This window comes from Doryrhamphus excisus, linkage group LG20 (genome assembly GCF_037039965.1).
Source record: "Doryrhamphus excisus strain RoL-2023G ecotype Guam linkage group LG20, RoL_Dexc_Guam_v1.1, whole genome shotgun sequence".
Classification (NCBI taxonomy): Eukaryota; Metazoa; Chordata; class Actinopteri; order Syngnathiformes; family Syngnathidae; genus Doryrhamphus; species Doryrhamphus excisus.
This window is the reverse complement of record NC_136376.1, coordinates 6,595,839-6,620,010: the sequence shown is the minus strand read 5'-3', so window position 1 is coordinate 6,620,010 and position 24,172 is coordinate 6,595,839. Positions and strand designations below refer to the sequence as shown.

The following is a 24,172-nucleotide window of genomic DNA, read 5'->3' as shown; positions in this document are numbered from 1 at the left end:
GAGTGAGCTCTGGCGCAGTGCTTAACTTATGAACTCGACATGCACCCGGCAGACGAAGAGGAGGTGAAGAAATGATAGGCGCATTACAGTAACTGGATCAAAATATGTGTCACAACACACACATAAAAAAAACACACTGACGGCCTTACAAGGCAAGCATGTATAAAATTGAGTTTCCGATGGACCCTGAAACGCATCAAAATGCTATTTTGTATTCAGTGATTACTAAGTGATTACTGTATTAAGTCTAACAAACTTCCAACTAGGGGCGGCACGGCGGGCGAGTGGTTAGCGCCTAAACCTCACAGCTAGGAGACCAGGGTTCGATTCCACCCTCGGCCATCTCTGTGTGGAGTTTGCATGTTCTCCCCGTGCATGCGTGGGTTTTCTCCGGGTACTCCGGTTTCCTCCCACATTCCAAAAACATGCTAGGTTAATTGGTGACTCCAAATTGTCCATAGGTATGAATGTGAGTGTGAATGGTTGTTTGTCTATATGTGCCCTGTGATTGGCTGGCCACCAGTCCAGGGTGTAGCCCGAAGACAGCTGGGATAGGCTCCAGCACCCCCGCGACCCTCGTGAGGAAAAGCGGTAGAAAATGAATGAATGAACTGTAGCAGTGGAACCTGTTGTAAGTCGACTGTTGCGTCACTGAAATCCAAATTTAAGCTTAACTTAACTCAAGCAGGCACATTTTAGCACTAAGAACAACACAGTGGACCAGGACTTGAGTTGAAAATAGACGGGTTGTTGATGTAAGCGGCATCCACTGTGCAACAAAACCACACAACAATTGCCTCACTAACTGGTTTATAATAAGCCAATCAACAACAGTTCGATAGCAACCTTCAGCCCGCATGAAAGCGTAAGCGTTCCAATAAGGAGGAAAAACTTTTCTCCCACAAGATCCAATGTCAGACTACTCAGAGACTGCACACAGGCCGAGGGAGGGAGGGGGGGGAGTCCACGTAGGGATAGACATTGATAGGCCCTGAGGTGGCTTTGCTCAAGTTAAGGATTATTCTGCTAATATTACACAACGTATAGAGAAGGTAGGGGAGAGATGGGGAGGTGTGGACTATGTCTGTTGTATATTGTTGTATTGAATGCCACATACAGTCGTCCCTCACTACATCACGGTTCAATCATCGCGCCCTCACTGAAACATTAGTTAATTCATTCATTCATTAATTTTCTACCGCTTTTCCTCACGAGGGTCGCGGGGGTGCTGGAGCCTATCCCAGCTGTCTTTGAGCGAGAGGCGGGGTACACCCTGAACTGGTCAATCACAGGGCACATATAGACAAACAACCATTCACGCTCACATTCATACCTATGGACAATTTGGAGTCACCAATTAACCTAGCATGTTTTTGGAATGTGGGAGGAAACCGGAGTACCCGGAGAAAAGCCACGCATGCACGGGGAGAACATGCAAACTCCACACAGAGATGGCCGAGGGTGGAATTGAACCCTGGTCTCCTAGCTGTGAGGTCTGCGCGCTAACCACACGACCGCCGTGCCGCCCACGTTAGTTAATAAATAAATTAATCGCTGTTTGGTAGTTGACTATGGCCAATTTTTAGACAACAAATATGCATATATACGCAAACTGTACGTAGTTTTTTGCCCAAATTAAGCATTTTCAAATATCAAACTGTCTAAAATACAAATACAGTATATGTTTCATAATGTTATGTATCCTACATTGGTCACTAGGTGTCACTACTTGTGCAACAGACCTGAACAACAGGCTTTTATTGCAGATTGAAATGATCTCCCAATAATAATGACATCATAATAACACTGGTTACTGTTGTGGGCTAAAACTCTGACCTCTGAACCCCCGATGTCACTTAAGGCCCTCCAGCCATTGTGCTCCCCTACAAGTTAAAATGGCTTATTTTCTCTGAATATATCTTCTATATTGGGTAATACCAATGTAAACTTGACCCTATGGATGCTATTTCATGTCAGTTCACACACATCAGAATAATTTTGCCAGATTAATCGAAAGATGAGTGACAGCTCTACATGAGGGCTCAGGTTGGCAAAATTAGCGTGGAGGTTTAGGCTTCACCTCTTTTCCCTTCTTGACTTTTCGTTTCACCGGTTAATTTAGTCTCTTTATCGAATGTGTATGTAAATACATAAACGTGACAAAAATCTATCATCTCCTTCCCTTGTTTCCTCCACTTTGGAGAGAAGAGGGGCTCAAACGCTCGCTTTTGAAGTGGCTTTTCATGACGCCATGAAGGAAAAAACTCCTCCATCATGGACATGATAACACTTCTGGCCCGCCCCTAGCTAGACGAGCCTCATGTTTACATCCTCCAAGTTGTGGGGAAGAAAAACAGTCTTCTCGAAAATCTTCCGCAAATCTAGCATGCTGTTAAAATTTGACTGTGGTTCACCTCACTGTGTTAGTGTTGCTAACGTCTGTGTCCTCCTGTCCCATTTACCTATGCGATACTGTGTATGGCATCTATTATGTTGAAGCGCAATGTACAGTGTATGTATGTAAAAAAAATGGATAAAGTGCACAATAGCGCCTCTTGAAGACACACACTGTGTTGCTGTCGGACACAAGTGTGGACAAACAGCTCATTAGCATTAAAGATACAGACACAGAATACAGAATGTTGCGGTAGGGCTTACTAAAAGCCCTTTTAAACTGGCTAAATTCAAGCATCAAAGTCTGATTTTTGACAACACACTTCCAATACACTACTGTGGCACTATGGGACCTTTGAAATAACCATTATGTGACCACATATGTGAGAGTCTGTAGGACAAGGCATGTCAGTCAAACTTATCAGAAAAGATGGAGTAACTTTGGATACTATATATAAAGATAAAAAGATGAGGCCTTAACGAGGGCAACAATCACGAGATGAGCGATGACTGTCCTTGTCTCTTGGGCTCGCCTTTGTCCTCCAAAAAAAAAGAAAGTCTCTCCTTTGTCACACGGCGACCTCGGTAGCGCTCCACAGCGTCCACACGCTCCACTCCCGCCACGGACCCCGGCAAAAGCTAATTAAGAAATATCGCAGCCTTCCGCGAACTCAATTAAATAATGTTAATTTATTCTAATTTCAATTTGGAGGTAGAGCGAACTGAAGGGGGGGGGGGGGGGGGGCGGTGAAAAGTATGGGAGTAGGAGGAGGAGCGCTCCGGCCTCTGCCGCCCCCCCCACCACCACCGCCGCCATGGCACAGGAGCAAAAACGATTTAATTTGAACCCTTTGATTAGTAGAAGTCATCACACGAGCCCTTCAACTGCAGACGAGGATAAAACACCTCTCTCCCTCACCTCTGCAAAGAATGTACAAGAAAGACAGATGGCTACGACACCATGTTAGATGATGAATAAGACGATAATTTAACATTGCATTGTAGTTTGTAATGAGAGAGCTGAGGTTAGCAGATGAGAACTGAACCAAAATGCAAAGTATGCTACTTGCTTATTTATATTTCATTGGGAGGCCAGCCAATAAACTAAAAGTGGAGCAGGGGTGTCCAGGGATTAGAGGAGCCACTTTTATTTATTAAATATACTAAAAGCAATCCAATATTGATCAAGATTTGCAGAAAAAAATACATTCTCAAAGTTTGGGGTGTCCTGATCGAATATTGATATCGGCTATTTATCACATACTACAGTATTAATTGTCCCTGTACCCTAGAAACCGCCCATGAATGATACGGGAAAAGGCCGAAATGATACTGTGTCAAAGCCCAGGGCAGTGATACTGATAAAATATAGAGTTTAACCATGTCCAGTATCAGCCCCCGTAGCTGTCCACTCAGAGCGCGTTGCTCTGGTATCGTGCCCGTCAAACAACCAATCAGAGAACAGCTCACGAGTGCTTAGTGCCTAGTGCTTCTCCAGTCACCAAAAAACCCAAACTTGATTAATGGAACTTTAATTGTCAGACATTGATAAGATAAGACTGTTGATAAAATATTATTGTTGAAATATTTTTGCAATTGTTGTGTTTACACTGTTTAGATATAATACATGTAATAAACTGAACATTTTCTGGAAACAAAATGGTCTTTTGATTAAATAGTACGTGATAATAAGCTCATGATTAAATAGTATGTGATAATAAGATCATCACATGGTTTGTCTGGTATCAGGCCCAGTATCATGCCCCCGCGTGCCAGTATGAGCCCTCGACCTTCGATACTGACACTTGGGGGCATGATACCTGGCCTGATACCAGACAAACAATGTGATAACCTATAATTATCACACACTATTTAATCATGAGCTTATTATCACGTACTATTTAATCAAAAGTTTCAGTTTATTACATGTATTATATCTAAAGATGGCAGCAAAACAAACGCTGTGTGTTCACGCTCGTGCGCTGTTCTCTGATTGGTTGTTTCACGGGCACGATACCAGAGCAGCGCGCTCTGAGTGGACAGCTACAGGGGCTGATACTGGACATGGTTAAACTCTATATTTTATCAGTATCACTGCCCTGGGCTTTGACACAGTATCATTTCGGCCTTTTCCCGTATAATTCATGGGCGGTTTCTAGGGTACAGGGACAATTAATACGTATGTGATAATGAGCCGATATCGGCAAAAAAAAAAGCAGGCCATTAGACTTTGGGCACCCCATATAGTTGTGGTTTTGTTCTTTTCAAGATTTTTTGATTTAAATATAGAGTTGAACGTCTTTGCTCAAACTTCAGCGAGTAGATATAAGCTTGAAACTTTTCCTTATATGAAAATATGACACAAATTCATGAAGCGGAAACGGGATGAAAATCTTAAGATCAGAGCATCTAAGTGTAGAGTGCTTTGACTATGGAATAGAGATGGAACAGGAAGAAGAGATCACTGAATTACTGGGATGGAGAGCGGAGTGGGAGGTGGGGTCGTTGGGGGGGGATCAGCTCCAAGGAGATGGACTGAATCGGACCAGACAGAGCTCACGAGCCGCCGAACAGGAGCTTCCACTGTTCATTTAAATTAATCCCATAGATACTGTATTTCCTTCCAGCTACGCCACAGATGAAACTTCTGGTCCTGACTGTGTTTTTGTATATGTACGTTGTATATGTTATATGTACGCATACCCAAACTAAACAAAACAAAACAAAACACTTCAATTTGACATCTCTCGCCGTACATATGCTGCGTTAGAAATGTCAATTTGATTTGCTTGTCTTCCCGGGCAGCATCAGCACCCAATAAAGATGAAAACTTGTGCACCACATGTTAAATACAAACGCAATTCCAATATTGTCCAATCATTCAATCAGTGCTCAGCAGGTGTGCTGAGCTTATTGCAAATCCAATCCATATGTGGAAGAAGTACGCACGGAGGAAGCGGGCGGATCCCATATGTCTTGAGGATGCGGCGATTTTTCACAAGCTGCCGTTGAAGAGGGAGCTTTTAATGCGATGACACGGAGGTTCAGTGTTTTAAGCTATGCCTCGGTTCGTCTTAGAAACGTATCTAAGCCAGTTTACGGATAGTTTGGGAAATCACATTGGATATTATTTGTATGCGTTTAAAATAAAGACAGAACCCAACTTGCAAACCAGTTACGTTGCAGGAGGCGGCGCATATCTTGAACTTTTTATTATTTTGCCATCTGTCTATTAATGGCAAATAATCATAATATAATACAATAATTATATATAATATAATAATTGTAATATAATGTATAATAATTGTAATATAATATATAATAATTGTAATATAATATAATATAATTATCATTATTCATGCCTGTTCTCTCACTCTCTGTGCGCCACCTGGTTGAAACCGAAACTAAATTGATGCTATGGGGATGGCGTGGCATTTATTTGGCGGAATAGATTTTAATATTACACCACAATGCCAAGACGTGCCAGTTAACCCTTAATATATATATATATAATATATACCCTCACAGTTATTAAATACAAAATTTACTGTGTACAGTATTATATAAAAATGTACTTGTCACTTTCTAATTAAGTTACCATAACTATAATAAATTACAGTTGTCCCTCATTTATTACGGTTAACTGACTTCAGACTCAACCACGATAAGTGAATTTCCACTAAGTATGATTCAATATTAATAAATGGCATGTTTTTGGAGTTGGAGCACAGAAAACCTGATTTTAAACCCATTTAAATAACATTTTACCAGCATTAGAGACCTCTAGATATAAAATAACACCCCTAGAGTCACGTTACACTCATTCATTCATTAATTTTCTACCGCTTTTTCCTCACGAGGGTCGCGGGGGTGCTGGAGCCTATCCCAGCTGTCTTTGAGCGAGAGGTGGGGTACACCCTGGACCCTGGCCAATCACAGGGCACATATAGACAAACAACCATTCACACTCAAATTCATACCTATGGACAATTTGGAGTCGCCAATTAACCTAGCATGTTTTTGGAATGTGGGAGGAAACCGGAGTACCCGGAGAAAACCCACGCATGCACGGGGAGAACATGCAAACTCCACACAGAGATGGCCAAGGGTGGAATTGAACCCTGGTCTCCTAGCTGTGAGGTCTGCACGCTAACCACTCGACCGCCGTGCCGCCACGTTACACTCCTATTATTCATTATTTACAACACATTGCTCAACGGTAATGTGTCGGCTAGGAAATCACGGCATGGAAACATTAAACATAGCATCCTGCCGAGCTAACTCAAGTTTAGAATAAACAAACTCGCTTTTGCAGAACAGCGAGTAGACAAGGATTTACTTTACTACATCTCAAAATTCAAACTTGTGGAAGTATTGTCAACAAAAATGTAACTAAGACTACAATGTGTTCATATGTTTGTAACTTGGATGTTCTACTTTTTGTACGGTCTCGGTTGAAAGCGAGTGTTTTTCATTCAGTCGTCTCTGTATGTAAAAGCTGAGAGTGATACAAGACTTACTAATCTCCTTTGCTTGGATATGATTTCATTCACGCAAACACACATACGTACATCTCAGCCTTCGGGGCAAGCTGTAAATGCATCACCCTGGCTTTCAATGAAACCATTTTTATTCACATGGTGAGATTAGACCCGGTCGCCTCACAGTGTGCGTTTATCTCGGCCCGACACACCAGATTGCTACAAGAACAGTTGGTGGAAACAAATAGAAATGAGGCATGCACACCTCAAAAGCTATTGTGTGAGATAGGTAGAGGTTAGCCGGGTTTTGGGGGAAGGTGACAACTGTCCCCCCCTTATAACACATTTGCTCATCTGAGCCGTGGGGCTGAGCAGCGACTTTTAAGAGCAGGCGTACAGGTGCATTCAAGAGTACATCGACACTCCGTACACGTTCGCAGTGCGATGTGTTGCCTTCGTCTCAGCCTCTCATAGCGAGAATGTCTTCTCTTAATCCCTTCTGACTTCATACATTCAAAAAGGTCATCTCTCTGCCGACACATGGCTGCAGCGTGCACGCGTTTGTGCGTATATAGTGCTCGGCGAGAATAGGAAATAGAAACCTATTCACACTGCGCGTATACGTCCACAAACCACAATATATCTCTCTTTTCACTATTCTCAGAGCATCCTCACTTCTCTCCTTTAACGCACCCATCACCTCCACCACCCTCCCTCCAGAGGCAGGGACATCTCTTGGTCTGTGGCCCCACCACAGACCACTGGTTCTGGGTAATTAAAGTGGTTCAGGCCCCCTCACCCACGGTCACAGGCAAGTGCGGCTGGGTGATAAAGGAACCGTGCCATAATTACATGGACAGCCACTAAAACAGTCAGCTAGCCAGGTGCATGGCGGTTGTGGTGATGGTGGTGAAGAAGGGGGGGGGGGGCTGTGTGTGCTTGTGTGGGTCTAAGTAACTGTACAAAGTGCGATCGCATGTGTGGGTGAGCGCGCGCAGGGGGTCAACACCCCCTTGTGATCGCTCTGCTGTAGTTAAGCTCTCTGTGTTTAAGCCCCACATAGGCCCATTCAACCCCTACACACACACACACACACATGCAGCGTTAACCCCCCCCACGGCACCCCCAGCCAATCATTCCCCACCAGTGGTCTGACTCCTGCCGTGAGTGTGTGTGACCATCAGCCATTTAATTAGAGCCAGCCGCGATTTGCCTAATTTAAATAAACAAATAAATAAACATCACAATTGGAAAAGTCCTCAATAAACAAACACTCAAATGAGGCGCTGGGAAGTTTCAAGAGAATAAAAAACATGGCTGCAAGTAGGCAGACAAAAACTATTATTGTTTAGTCGCACATAATGAGGATAAACAGTGTGAACGTAGTTGAAAACTATATCACTGTTCAATGTTTACCTTTGGGGAAGAGGAGACCAGATCTCTCCCAATGACTGCCGCCAGTGGGCCAGGCCCCAGCGGCTGGGTTTTCTCCCCAACTAGGCCAAAACCCGGTCTGGGAGCTGGTACACTGGGGCTGAGGCCAGGGCCCGTGCTGGGAGGCGCAGGAGCCTTCCTCTTCTGGCCGGTGACCGCATCGAGAGTGGGGCCACCAATGGGGCTCCGTGATGGGCTGGACTTTGGCTCGTAGAATGGGTTGGACCTGGTTGAAAAGTAGAGATGTCAATACAAGGCCAAAAAATAATAATAAATTTTAAAAAAAATCAATTTATGGTGAGTTGCATAGCCACTTTGTCAAATACTTATGTCAAATATGTTTCCCCTACCATATAACAGTAGTATCCCACTCCTCCAAGGCCACTCCTGTCCCACCAAGAAGGTAAGTAAATTTATTTTTATTTTTAAAAGGCAATACCAGGGTACCTTTCATACATAAAAGGTTCATTAAACAAACTATTCTTATTTATTTTCTTACTTACAAACAGACATGTCCTTTCTGGCTCGACATGCACAGAGGAGCTTAAATGCATTGCATTCATTTAGAGGACACATCTTGATTTAGGGGCGGCACGGCGGTCGAGTGGTTAGCGCGCAGACCTCACAGCTAGGAGACCAGGGTTCAATTCCACCCTCGGCCATCTCTGTGTGGAGTTTGCATGTTCTCCCCGTGCATGCGTGGGTTTTCTCCGGGTACTCCGGTTTCCTCCCACATTCCAAAAACATGCTAGGTTAATTGGCGACTCCAAATTGTCCATAGGTATGAATGTGAGTGTGAATGGTTGTTTGTCTATATGTGCCCTGTGATTGGTTGGCCACCAGTCCAGGGTGTACCCCGCCTCTCGCCCAAAGACAGCTGGGATAGGCTCCAGCACCCCGCGACCCTCGTGAGAAAATGAATGAATTAATCTTTATTTAGGCTATTTCCATTTTTTTTCTGGCACTTTCTATTAGCTAATTTATTAAATGTATCTGTGGAGCCAAATTTTCTTTAGTACGAGTATGTTTATGTACAAAAATTCTAATTTTGAGAGTCATCTGCCATCATACTTTTTAACCCATGGTTAGCTCTAACGTTGGGTCGAAGCTAATGGAAACTTTTGCATTTGTTGGCGACACAATGAACAACACAGAGACGTGCTGAGGTAATAGAAGATTCCGGTGAACTAAGGTCAAGTCGGCATGACCTCATATCCTCGCTGCTCAAGGTGCACTAGTGACAGCCATTGACAGACACACACATGCCAGTGTGTTATCAATATAGAGGCATGCCTGTGGCAGTGAAAGCGGAGGCAAAAGCTCTGAGATATTCACTCAGCATGAGACAAGCAGTTCTAAATAAACACGAGAAATGGATGGAGTAAAGAGTGTCAGAACCGGTCAGAGACATGACAGAAGGAGGCAGAGGGGGGGAAAAAAAGAGGGCAAAGTAAAGAAAAGCAGGCAAGCCTAAAAGAGAGGCTTCAACAGACTTGCACACCCTAAAAGAGGCCTGCAAAGAGCTCCAGTCAAAACACCCCACTGCCCTTTTGAACTTTCCATTCTGCAGAGAGCGACCTCGGATTTACAGGGCCAGTCGCACCAGTCAATAACATGTCTGCCTTTAAAAAAAAACAAAAAAACTCAACCACAATGAGATACATGTAGATTTTAGCTACAGTCATTCTCCTGTGAAGGCCACTGAAAACCAGAAAACAATTCCGATACTCAGAGTAGACACAGATACTATGTCGTGTTCTTAAACATTTTTTGTACACTCTTGGCAAACATGTACGTTAAAAAACACTCTATAAGATAAGCAGAACCCATTTATGTCTGACTGGCATCAACATAAGAGGTTGTCGACATAACCAAAATCAAAACTAAGCATGGTTTGTACATTTGCTTGCAACTTCGACTAAAGACATAAGGAGAATGGGTGAAGATAAACGATTTTCCATCCTTCTTCTTCTTCTATTTTCATATTCTATACTATATCTGAAGAAGCTGCTGTTTTTTTTTTTTTTACAATAAAGCTTCCGACAATCTAAAAGAAATGAAATGGATCAGGATGGTGGACCAGGACTTGAGTTGGTCAACATAGACGAGACCAACTTAAATGGGTTTTATTGTATCAAATACGTGTATTCCAACTGTGTCTTTTCGTTATTTATGAGGTAAACATATTTAACAAACTAATTGGAATTAATGTACACATTCTACTTAAGACTTTCTGAAGCCGCACAGATTCTGCGAGGACATGACCAAGGATGTGAAAGAAGGTGGGGAGGAGGAGAGAGAGAGTAAAAAGGAAGAATGCCGTGAAACAACATGAGGATTGTTCCTGTTGAAAGAGCTACCCTCTATATCAACACTACCCCACCCAGCCTGCTAAATAATAAAATCAAATCTTACTCATCGAGTTCGTCCTCTTCATTTTGAGCGACGTCGGCGTACAAGTACTTGCTCATGTCAACAGGTCGCACGCCTTTCCTCGGCCGGGGCTTTGGGGGCTCCGGTTCTGGCTGAGGCTCTGTGTCCTGGTCCAGCTCATCGAAGGGATTCCTCGTAGTCAAGTGTGATTCTTCGGGTTCGCTGAATGGATTTGAGGAGTCGTGATCATAGAAGGAATTGTCGACCTGTTGACTTGACGGCGGCAGCGGAGGCTCGAGAGGGTCTGCTGGACGGGGGAGCAGTGTTACACAGGAGATCCAAATTGGAAATGATATCATAATACAATCATGTTACTGCATTGAGCATTAGTAGAATTCATAGTTTTAAACTGAGCTACCCAATTTGGACCTGTAGCAAAAAAACTCAAATGCCAAATGCCAAACAAACAAAGAACCCAACACCATGGTGATACACTGTCAATGCATTTTTTAAATTAGAGACTGCTAAATTAACCGCCATGGGGCCAAAGAAAGTTCCAAGTGATAAAACGGGTGAGAAACACTATTGAATTCAAGAAATCATTGCACAGTACAAAGATGGCGTCCTTGTATAAAAATGTTTTAAATGTTGTTGTAATATATAAATTATACATTTCGTTCATCCATTATTTCACATTGTTTCCTGCACATGCAACTTGATTAGAAAATTGGATTTAGATTTCCAATGAAAAAAGATGCCTTCGTTTTAATGCTTTTCCGGTTTATCTGACCTTTTGGAACAAATTAACAACGAAAACTGAGATGCCGGCGGCACGGCGGTCCAGTGGTTAGCGCGCAGATCTCACAGCTAGGAGACCAGGGTTCGATTCCACCCTCGGCCATCTCTGTGTGGAGTTTGCATGTTCTCCCCGTGCATGCGTGGGTTTTCTCAGGGTACTCCGGTTTCCTCCCACATTCCAAAAACATGCTAGGTTAATTGGCGACTCCAAAATGTGAGTGTGAATGGTTGTTTGTCTATATGTGCCCTGTGATTGGCTGGCCACCAGTCCAGGGTGTAGCCCGAAGACAGCTGGGATAGGCTCCAGCACCCCCGCGACCCTCGTGAGGAAAAAGCGGTAGAAAATGAATGAATGAATGAACTGAGATGCCACTGTACTTGCGCCATTAGACACATGGTGTTCTAAACATGTTTTCATTGGTTGTCTAGCCACAGAATCTCAACCATCATCAGCCAGGGACTCAATATATGTATATGCATGAGAAACAACCTGCACTTCTGAAATATCAACAATAAGTGTACTGTGTGCATCGTGTATCCAAAACGTGAACGTGACAATCAGATCAAATACCTTCCTCGTCCGGCTCGCCAAATGGGTTGAGGTGGTTGGGGTCGGCGAGGTTATCTTCAGGCTCGTCAAAAGGGTTGCTGCTCATGGCTGGATGCGTTTCCCGATCCTCGTCTTCCAAGAAGTTCAGCTTGTTGATTAGCTCTTTGGAGGTCAGAATAAAGGCATGTCAATGAGCAAGGATGGGTATGGGTTCAAAACTAAAGTCAAATATACAAAACAAGGCTGCACTTAGAAGTGAACCACTAGTGATTGCTGGCTTAAGTCACTCAGCCTTTGACTACAGTGGTCTTCCGAGAAACTTTAAACAAAGTGGGAGAGGTCACTGTGGAGACAATACATGCAAGATTTGCTCGGCTGGAGAGGCTTGACCACTTCATCTTCGTCGCTCTTGCTGCAGCAGGTTAAAAGAAGAGCAAAGCAGATGGCAGGATGGTCTTGAAAGTGCCGTCTATTTGCGGTGTCGCCAAGTGAAGTGGAGCCAGTTGATAAGAGGGGCAGCCATTTTGTTCCGGCAACATTCATATGCCTTTTTAGGCCATGGCGACAAGTGGGTGGGCTGTCACCTCTGCACATTTTCAAGATCCAAGTTGAGGAATATAGAGGTTCAAGTGAAAGTCCACGGTTTAGTGGATTTGGTTCACTGCTAACTGCAGTTAAAACAGCAGCAACAACAACAGGTAACAACCACTGAAAAAAACAACAAAAAAAATTGGCAAGGCAAAATGATAAACACCAACTCGTGGAACAAAATCAACTGAAGCCACACGAGCGAGCACAACACCAACGTCAAAGATGCTCGGGGAAGAGACAGAAACAAAAGAGACCGCGAGAGGGATAAAGGAATAAGAACTAAAACACGAGGGAGGGTTCAACAAGGTGATGACTCGGGAAGACGGTGTGAGAGACGTGGACGAATAAAGACCTTGGGAGGAAGGGGCAGGCTTAGCGGCTGCTTTGCGTGCTCCCCTCAGGACACCACGACCTCCATCATCACCATCATCATCATCATCATCGCCATGTAAGCAGCTGAGGGCATTCAGCTGGTTTACTATCTCTGCAAACGACAGAGCCGTACAGGAAGGAAGGAAGGAAGAACAACAGTGAACATTTTGACGTGAGGCGATAGAGAAAAGACAGAAGGTGCATTCATCACAACAAGGAAACAGAAAAGTAAACTCCCGCATCATGCTCCAAATCGTGCATTCCAACTCCTCCAGTAGTCAAGAATGACACTTCCACACAGTACAAATACAAAACACAGTAGCTGGGGTGCAAAACCTGTGTTTGTATCAGGCTCAACAGCAAGCTAGCATCCATGGGAGGAGTTAGAACAGTTGGACTTTTGCCAGCTTGGTCAGGACGCACGCTAGCGCTGAATTGTCGCTGTAAGCGCTCAATGCAAATACTGCACATACAAATGAGACTGGGAGAAGAGAGGACAGAAAGCATGAAGCTTAACATGAACAGAAGGCGGGAGGAAAAGGTAGGATTAAGCTAAACAGGACGGAGAAAGGGAGGGGTGGAGTCAGTACGTTAGCGGCCAATATGTATTGTATGTACACAGGGATGCATCAGAAAGTAGGACGATGTAAAACGTGAAGTTGGCAATGGGGGGAAAAATGTAAATGGATATCTTTATTATCACCAGAAAAAGCAACAAAAATATTGGTAATTCCATTTGAGTGTTGAAGGTGTCATCCAAGTAGTCATCACAAGCATATATTTTGTTTTCCTTTATAGGATTACACTCTCTGATTTCCTATAAACTACATACAAGGTTGGGGCACAGTCCAAGGACTGACTGTACAGTACGTTTTGAGACCCAAATAGTGAAAAGGCCCATAAAAATGCCTATTTTTGACACCCCAATAAAGCCCAGATTATGTTCCTGTGTCACCCCTGCCAATACAAAGCCTCCTATGGAGATTGAAATTCATATTTCTCCATATATGAATCAACATTTAACTGTATTTTCCACACTATAAGGTGCACTAAAAGTCTTTGATTTCCCCCCCCCCCAAAAAAAAAATAATTAATCGTATTTAATCGCAGATAGAAATAAGTTTATTTATAACAAGTGATGTGCAATTACAACAATAATTACATCAAAATTACTTCGGTATGTGACAAAAATAAAAAATGAATAAAATAAAATAAAGACCTCACAGCTCGGAGACCAGGGTTCAATTCCATCTCTGTGTGGAGTTTGCATGTTCTCCCCGTGCATGCGTGGGTTTTCTCCGGGTACTCCGGTTTCCTCCCACATTCCAAAAACATGCTAGGTTAATTAGCCACTCCAAATTGTCCATAGGTATGAATGTGAGTGTGAATGGTTGTTTGTCTATATGTGCCCTGTGATTGGCTGGCGACCAGTCCAAAGACAAAGCCCAAAGACAGCTGGGATAGGCTCCAGCACCCCCCGCGACCCTCGTGAGGGAAAAGCGGTAGAAAATGAATGAATGAATGAACTTAAACTATATTAGGAAAGCAGGAAGTGAACAAATGTAACAGTTACCAGATGGAGGGGTAGGATTTAATAAGCTTTGCTTCTTCCTACTCCTTTTGGACATGTGGAACTGTGAACTGATTATGTGATGCATTCAATTGTAATCTGATGCATGTTCAAATGAAATAAAACCATTACCAAATTTTACGTAATTTGTAGAATGGCAAATATGCAGGAATCCTCATGAATCGTCAATGCGATAGTGATAATGCTTAGAGACCTGACAGTAAGAAGCCCAAAAGACCAACTAAACATGTGAATTTTGTCGAGCTCTATAATCTGTTTGCCAGTTTTCACCTGTGATCTTTGCAGCCTTTTCCTCCTGGTTCACCCTGTTCTCCTCATCCTCCTCGTTTTCCTCCTCAAAGTCGTCCAGGTTGCCGATGTCGGCCTGCTTCATGCTCATCAGGCTGGCCAGGCTCTGCATGTCCTCGTCCCTTGGTACATCACACCATTGGTTTAGCAGCAGCACTCATGCATATGATACACTTTTAATAGGTGTCTGCTATACATAACCTTGAGAGATTAACGCCGTATCGAGATTTCAGAAATGAAAGATTATACATGAATGTATGAATGAATAGACGGGAATGCCATTGCGTTGAATTTTGATGCGGAGGAAGACGTGGGATCACAGATAGCTCGATTACACGTAAGGATTAATGTAACGCTGCCTTTCGCGTCCTCCTCAGACCTGACTGTGGCAAGGCTTCAACTTGACTGCTTACATTTTTAAAACCTTTTGTCTCTTCTCAGCCTTTATCTCTCCTCTCACCCCCACCGCCACTTCTTCCCACTTCGGCTTCTACATTATTTCATGCAGTCCCTCCAAACCGCCATCCCATCATAATCTGGCTCTTCTGGTCTATGTTCTTTGTGTTTGGTGTTTCCCGGGGCCTGGAGGTTCATTTGAAGCGCCGTGATGGAGTTTGTTTGTGTGTGGTCGACATCATTCCCCGAAGGGTTAACAAGGGTTACGCGCCATCGACCCGACGTCCACGCCACAACAAAGGCCCCCGCCACACTACTCTTGTGTGAGTGTGTGTATATATATATGTGGGTGCCTTTAAATGAAAGTTGCTGTTATGGAATTAGAATACGTAAACGGCAAACACTAGGAGAGGAAGCGTGCCTCTGAAAATTAAACCGTTTTAAGATCATGAGTTATTCTATTTCAAAAGATCCAGGCAGCAGAGCGATACTTCAACAACGTACAGGAGAGAAATCCTGTTCAGTTCTGGTGCTGGTCCAAATTTAAAAAAAAATGCAAATCAGTATTGTTAGCATCAAATTATTACTCTAATATTTAAGTCAGTTCTTTTTACGTCGACATCCAGTCAATGTGGCCCAATTAATCAAGCACCCGGTTCACCTAATAAGTTTTTGGTGACATAAGATTTCAGACCCAAAATGGTGCCGTTTATGCTTCGCCAATGTTACCATTACTGCTAATCAGCGTGAAACGACAGGAATGTAACTAGTCTAGTTACACAGCATTAAAATGTGAACACAGTCACTTCCTGTCCAGGGCAAGTAAGCTTCAACGTAAGAGGATGGCAGTTATAACCTCCCACAGTATAACAAAATTTGTTATCGTTTCGTTAACATGAGAAGATTTATTCATGTATGCAAGCTTTATTGTTACAGCAGCAGCGCTGTTAGATAAGAGGGCTGCAATGATATTATTCGGATAATTCGAATACCTCGATTACAAAAAGTAGTCGAGATTTTGGTTTTGGTTGTGTCAACAACTGCTTATACCAACCAGTGGAAGTTGCTTTGATATAAGCAGGTTCCACTGTAAATTCTATTTATGGCAAACAATGACAGAATCCTTACGTGGCCTTTCCTTCCCGCAGAAAGATGCAGGAGAGGGAGAACTGCAGCGTGGCCGACACCACCTTCTTGGACAGCGGCTTGAACTTGAGTTTGACGTCTGTCTGCGTGGGCATGGGGCTGGCGTATTGCTTCATGTTGATGCTGCTGGTGGCCAAGGCTTTCCTCCGACCTGAGGGAGACTCCTGCACAGGAAATAGGAAGACCAAAGCGTAAGTCCAAGTGAGTATATATATTATAATGAAATGAAAGACCTGACAATGTGACACAAAAACATATTTCCCATTCATAATAATCATTTTTCCATCCCCTTTTATAGCCCGGCTATCTAAAAGCATGCATGCACAGTCGTCAGTAGGAAGCTACTGCTATCACGTCTGCGCTGTGAATCGAGCCCCGAGGACGACCTCTTTCACGCGCACAAAGCCAAACAAAAGTACATCTGCGAGGTGGCTTCAGCACAACGTGAATTGGAGAGCACATATACATATACAAGGACGCCGGCGTGTGGGCTAGATAAGGCGATAGCATCCCCTTAACGTTTTCCCCCTGATGTCTTCACGCGCAAATCTCAGGAGGATCTCACTGTGTGAAGAAAACTCAATCTGGGGCCTTATCGCGGAGGTCCACGGGGGATTTGTTCATATGCACGCAAACACACACACACACGCATAAACACACACGGGGTCTGGAGCAAAAATTCAGCTGTAAAGATGATGGTGAAAAACAGAAAAAGGATAGAAAAATTGTGTTGTGTGACAATAAACCAACATGTATGTTAGCAAGATGGCGAACAAACAATGAGGCAGATTGTTAGTCAACTTGCCAAAAAGGGTTTTTAGCATGATCCAAGGAAGAAAGCATTACATCTTGGGGCAGATCTGTTTAACATAGTAAAGAGCCGCATTCTTCTTCTTTTTTTTTTTTTTTTTTCCCTTCCATTGAATTTGGCAGGGATCGACGCTCTCAGACTTCCCGCTCACTCAAAAGGATTATGTAAAAACTGGCCGCTCTCGAGTAAAGGGAAAGGGGAAAAAGCTGTCCCGGAACCTCTAGTCATTCAAAACCACACTTTTGGGGACAAAAAGGAAGGTCGTCTGAAGCCGACGCCCCCCCCCCACCACTACTACCACAGTGAGTGATCATGTGAAGAAAGCTTTCAGGTATAACGACATTTTGGACACACTGGACCGTTTTGGCGGGCCTTTCTTCTCGCCAAGTGCTGTGTACTTTTCTAAACGTAGAGTGCACACTTAGGTCTGTCTTATTCCAAGCCAAGGGTGGCTGCGTAAGTCCAAACTTTTTCCACCAAGGGCCACATATACAAAAGTTCAATAATATGGGGTCTGTGCTTTGATGCATGATGCGCATTGAAGATGTTAAAAAGCAAGTGTAGCTTCATACAATGAGTATGCCAATGTCCAGGTTCCCAAAGTGGGGTACCCCAATTGTCATTGTGGGTGTGTGAATAAAAATGAAAAACAATTAGCTCCTAGCAATTACAATTATGAATGCACCTGAACGCATCACAGCGCAGAGCGCACAGTCAGAGCAGAAAGGTAGGAGACAGAACATGAAGTTCTTTATTTCTTCACTTCGTTTGGTTCCAGACCCGAGCGCTATGTGAATTTCCACAAAGTAGGAATTTTTAGGAAATTAATAAGAAAAGCATAACCTGTTTTTTTAACATTATTAGAGTCCTGTACATATAAAATAGCACCCCTATAGCCCCCTTTACACCCCTATTATACTTTATTTACAGTACAGCTGCAAAAATTAATCAATGAATTGATGATTAATCGATTAATGGACAACTTTCTTGGTAATTAATTAATCGTTTCATTAAAAACTGTACTGAAAATGTCCTGATTTCAGCCATGTCAGCGCCATGGTTGACTTCAAGCAGGGTGAAGGTAATGTAATATAACGTCATGTCTTTCAAATGTTTTTGGCTAATAATTGGGCAGATTTATTAATTATTTTCATTTATTATGGTCACTTTCTGCAAGTAGGTGCATTTTATGACAACTGTGGTTTATTGTGCTTGAACAACTGGTCATGTGACATCCATGGCATGTCAATGAAACACTTTTGCGCACCATGAGAATTAACAAACAGCATAGGATTAGAAGAAGCAACGTTAGCAAGCCGGACTAAAAGTACAACACAATACGATGGACATGAGCAGTGCAAAGTGTCACATGTAACATTCCGACAATCAATTCCAAGCACTTCTCCAATACATACACCATGAGTAACCAAGATTAAAAATAACTATTTCACTTTCACCCTCCATCTTGTATCCATACATCTTCCTCCTATCTTCCCATCATGCCTCCCATTTCCCACCTGCAAGTCCAAATAATTACATGAAAAAAGAGAGGGGAAAAAAAAAAAAGGGAGGCCACTTGACATTTTCCCGCTGACATTTGAGCCTCGTCACTGAAGCGGGCTAAACGCAACGACGTATCAGCGCGCCGCTGTCGAGCTGGTCCACAGAAGAGCCCATCAGGAGGAGGAAAAAACCCTTATCTCTCTGCAGATTACACTCAGGCTATTATACTAAGCTAATAGCGTGCGTAGATACTTTATGAATGAATTTGCTAAATGCGGCAAACACTTAAGAAGAAGGGGATTTGCTAAAGATGAGCATGGCAAAGAATGGGGGAGAGGGAGGCGGTAATGGGAAATACTCAAGGATATGCAAATACGCCAGGAAAGTGAATGACATAAACATTTCGACACATTGAAACAATGGGAATCTGCGCCATCTCCCTGGATGTTCCTGTCAATCAAACGATGGGTGCATATGTCTGTTTGAGAGGAGGTGCGGGGTGAGGTAGGGTGAGGTGGGGGGTGGGCATCCCTGGGATTAGCGCGACGAGGAGGTTGTGACAATGTAAGATGAAAGGGACGGACAATACACAGGTTTAATTTATTACAGAGGATAAGACTATCAATATGCAATATGCTCTCCCTTTTCTGAGCCCAGAGAATAACTAATAATAAATACCTGTGTGTCGGTGTGTGTGTGTGTGTCTCAAAAAACATTTTTTTTAAAGACTAAGACGCCTGTGATGGAGAGAATGGTGATGGCTGTATGCTGCCCCCTGGCTGCAGCTACTTGCAAATGCAGCACTTTGCTAAGGAACACTGCACACACATAAATAATGTATTATGACAACAAATAAAACTATGCCTTCAAACCTGAAAACTGTCATTTTCTTCTCTCTTAATTAATGACTCATTTATGTGTGTATGTGTGTGTTTTGTGTGGCATGAACAGGGTACCAATCCTGCCCCTCTCACTCGGTGCCAGCTGGCCTCGGATCGATTCACAGATGCTCCCCTGGTGGGGGGGCAGGGGTCAGGGCAGCAGGGGTGCCCAGGGGTCCCGCTGAAACCCTCTGCCCCAAAATGCCAATGGGACGGGCCGGGGTGGTGACGGGGGGGCAAAGGAGGGCTGGTGGGGGCGGGGGGGGGGCTTCCTTTGAGACTAAGAGATGGATTAATTAGACTGAGTGCTAACAGAAGCTGGCTGCTTTGTGAAGACACACACACACACACACACAGGAGTTGGACCGTGATGAAGGAAAAAGCGGCACACACCAATCAACTAATGGCTTTTTAACGCAGGTCAAAAGTCAATTGGTTTCTAATATTAACAAACATGATCGATGTTTCCTATTGATCCACTGTACCTCCACCTTTGCTAACAATTTAGCATCATCATTAGCTCTTAAAACGGCAAACTCGCCATCTCATTGGCCGTCTCATTGGCCGTCTCATTGGCAACAACTGCAAAGGGAGCGCAATCAATTAGTGCGAATGTTTGTTGTGCTCGGGGCAAAGAGTCACACCTATGGGTCGGCGGATCGCTGAGGAAGATGCAGACACGATACAAACGCAGAAGTGACGAATCACAACGGGCTGATGATTATCGGACTTAAGCCTGCTGCCACGGAAACAAAAACAATCCTGAGCTGAGTGGCGACTGGGAAAGGACAAACCGAGGTCACTACATTTCAGACTGGAGACACTCTAAAAGTCATCTTGTGACGGTTCAAAGTGATAAATGTTTTTTGTCACATGACTCATGTGGTCACAACACTTTGGAGACATGTTCGCATCCATGCAATTAGATCTGATGACTGTGATCAGTGATAGTAATCAATTTCAGGTCTGTTATGGTGATCAGCTGGTAGCATATTCACCCAAACATGGCCAAATGACAACTGCCAATCAGAGTCCACCTTTTCTTGCATCAGTTCCGTTTGTAAATTGCTGAAAAATAAACAGAATGGCCAAATGTAGAGCTAAATGCAGAGCTTATGTTGCCACTACTTAGGCCTTGTTTGTATGTGGATAAACATATCTGATATGTATCCAATCTACGTCATCCAAAGGTGTGGTTTACCATACAAGAAGTATTGGAAAAATTGTGAGTAGTCCCAAAGTCCCACTGTGACCTTTGATTAACGTTTTGCTCAATGCCAGCCATGTTTCTCAATCAATCTTGGTTAGATTTTACACACAAGTGCTTGTCAGTCTCCGAAAGGCGTATACGAAATTTCAATGTGATGGTTTAACACTCTAAAGTAGCAAGCAGGTGTTTTGTGGAGCACATGGAACTGTGTGAGAAATTACATGTGATATAAAATAATGAAGGCTACGCAGTCTGGGGTGTATGTTTTGACAAACTTCCTCTACTTTGTAGGCAGTGGTTCAGGAGTAGACGAGTTACACCATTGGGTGTCCTAATTTTTTCACATCACCGTAAATATCATACATGCAGACCACAAGGAAAATAAAAGGCCATACAAAACATAAAAAATAGTACAGTAAAATGTGTTTGCTAAATACAAGGATGAAGAGTCTTGAACCAGTCATGATGTGCTATAGTATATATCACTATATTGACACTTACTATGGTACACATTATGTCATTGGATGGTCATATCACATTGTACTTTGGTACGGGACAAAAAATTAAAAAATATAATAATAATAACCTTAAACTGTATTATGGAAAGCAGGAAGTGAACAAATGTAACAGTTACTGGTTGTAAAAGTACCAGATGGAGGGGTAGGATTTAATAAGCTTTGCTTCTTCCTACTCCTTTTGGACATGTGGAACTGTGAACTGATTATGTGATGCATTCAATTGTAATCGGATGCATGTTCAAATGAAATAAAACCATTACCAAAATTATTTTACACTAAACCTAACCTATACAACTGTGGTGTTGTAGTTGTTAACATGGCAACAAAACGTTTTGGTACCCAAAAAGTCAAACATAAAAAGATACAATGTATCTTTTACAGTGCCAGCGACAACTGTTGGTCTACAGCATTTTCCGATGATCTGTACTTCGGCCTTTGTGATATAAACGCACTGTCAGACTTGAAAGGAGCTTGAAATATCCGCAGAGGCTGAGCGACGTACTACATGTCTATAATTTGCATTCAAGCCATAAATAGAAAAATAACAAACTCCATTTGGCCTATGGAATGTCCCTGAGGGAGCACCGATTAGCTCGGCACCTCAACATCCAGAATCAGCTGCCTCTGGCTGAATTCAGCAGTCAGCAGATTGAAGGAGAGTGTGTGTGTGTGTGTGTGTGAGTGTGTTTTGGTGTTGAGTTGTAGGGAGGTGTGGGGTGGGGGGGCACTGTGCCATTCCACTCCCCTCAAGGTCACAGTTATTCGAAATAGAGACATCCGACGTTCTCTCTTTGAATGCACGCACAATGAAGTGATTCCTCTGCATCAATTTGGCCTCCCCTGATAACTAAGCGGCAGCTTTACATACCACCTATGAATACTCCACTGCAGCCTCTATATATAGACACACATATTAGGACCAATTTACATCTGCCACCATTATATGCCTAAGCAGTGTGTGTGTATTAAAGGCAACAATGGCCCTAAATGGCTTGCAATACTATCACAGCAGTTATGTGATTACAATAACAATGGTCTTAATAATGGAAAGATCTGTGCAAAAAATTGCTTTCATGTTTCACTGGGACACACACGCCTAGTCCCCTGCCCTTTAAAAAGGACAGCAGACTAGAGTAGAGCTCATCACAATACTTATTACTAATGGACGACTGACCAAAAACAAACAAACAAACAATCTTCCGCCCGTGCTTGTGCATCACACAAAAGTGGGGGAAAAAAAACAACAAACAGTGGAGAAAAAGGTAAGAGAATCGCACACGGGAGGAGCGATTAGTCTCCACAAGAGCAGGATTAGGCTCCTTTTAAAACGGCAGATTACAGCAGAGTGCGCTGTGCTTTTTGGATGAACGTCCAAATGCGAGAGTGACACTGAGCTGCCGACACAACCTTGTTTCTCTAAACGCTGAGCTACATGACACCAGATTGTTTGATGTGGTGCCTACTAACCAGAATCAGCATCATAACAACACTTGGCACTGCTTGGACAGAATGCAGGTAAAGTGTTCAACTGTGTACAAGTAGGAACAACATCCATTTCAAACATGATAATCGGCATTACAGTGGTCAAACAACTCTGAATTGCATCTCAAATCTTTAGGAAAATGTGTTCAAAAAGTGGAAAAATAATCTAAAATCCAATTTCAGTTGTCCTTTGTGCATTTTTCAGTGTTCCTGTTGGCTTTTTTAAGTGATATAAAACTTTTCACAAGGGTATCAGTGCTGACATAACAATAGAACTCATTCACACCCTGGACTGGTCGCCAGCCAATCACAGCACATATAGACAAACAACCATTCACACTCACATTCATACCTATGGACAATTTGGAGTCGCCGATTAACCTAGCATGTTTTTGGAATGTGGGAGGAAACCGGAGTACCCGGAGAAAACCCACGCATGCACGGGGAGAACATGCAAACTCCACACAGAGATGGCTCAGGGTGGAATTGAACCCTGGTCTCCTAGCTGTGAGGTCTGCGCGCTAACCACTCGTCCGCCATGCCGCCCCATAACGATAGAACTACGACAGGAAATCCAAAATATCAAAAACTTTACTAATTTTGAACTGTGTGGAGTTCACATGTTCTTCCCGTGTTGGCGTAGTTTTATTAACGTACTGTATGGAAAGAAATGTCAACTTCTAAATCAAACACATAATCAAATGTTAACTTAGCTTTATAAAAAAAATAAAAAAAAAGAGTGCATCATATTACAAAGCAGCAAAAAATGCTTACAGAGTTACTATCTGCTATCCTCGCGCTTCCCCATCATCTCAGTGTACGTTCCCCACCCTGCCTTCCTCCCTGCCTGGTCTTATCAGTGTGTCCAGAGTGCCCTCCTCTCTCCTGCTCTCTGGATCTTTCTTTTGGGTGGCCCTCGGTGCCCCCCAACACACACTCAGACCCAGAGCGTGCACTTCAGACGGGGGGCTAATGGGAAAATAAATTACCAGCAGGCAAAAAGCCCTGGCTCTGCACTTCTGCTGGGGAGAGCGAGAGGGACGTGTGCTGGGGTGGGGGGGGGGGTGTTTGGTAGAGAAAGAGTGGTCAGGAAATGGAAAGAGAGAGGGGTAAAAGAAAGAGGGCTGGATATCAAGAAGAGGGAAGGGAAGGGACGGAGAAAGAAGGGGGGGAAAAGATGAGGAGATGAGGAAATGAGGAAAGGGAACGACGTGGCAAGCTGGGGGGGGGCAGAGAAAGGTCGACAGGATTATAGCTAGAGTTCATCCCTGCCCTATGAAGTGCCTGCTCATCATTTTACCGCCATTTCACCATCTCTCGCCATCATCAAGGCATAAAACGCCAATAACATCG

The 24,172-nt window shown here is 43.4% G+C and overlaps 1 protein-coding gene across 4 annotated transcripts in view; it reads right to left on the bottom strand.

Annotated features, from left to right (window-relative positions):
- Positions 1-24,172, bottom strand: part of ehbp1 (EH domain binding protein 1) — a 119,209-nt gene that overhangs the window by 74,442 nt on the left and 20,595 nt on the right. For 2 of the 4 annotated variants that reach the window (XM_058058175.2, XM_058058180.2), the window contains exons 6-11: positions 16,397-16,578; positions 14,855-14,994; positions 12,974-13,105; positions 12,052-12,192; positions 10,725-10,989; positions 8,292-8,535 (exon numbers count right to left, since the gene is read on the bottom strand). In XM_058058175.2, the coding sequence (XP_057914158.2) occupies positions 8,292-8,535; positions 10,725-10,989; positions 12,052-12,192; positions 12,974-13,105; positions 14,855-14,994; positions 16,397-16,578 (1,104 nt within the window). The remainder of the gene's footprint in view (positions 1-8,291; positions 8,536-10,724; positions 10,990-12,051; positions 12,193-12,973; positions 13,106-14,854; positions 14,995-16,396; positions 16,579-24,172) is intronic. The other 2 variants (XM_058058176.2, XM_058058179.2) reach the window with 2 other exon arrangements.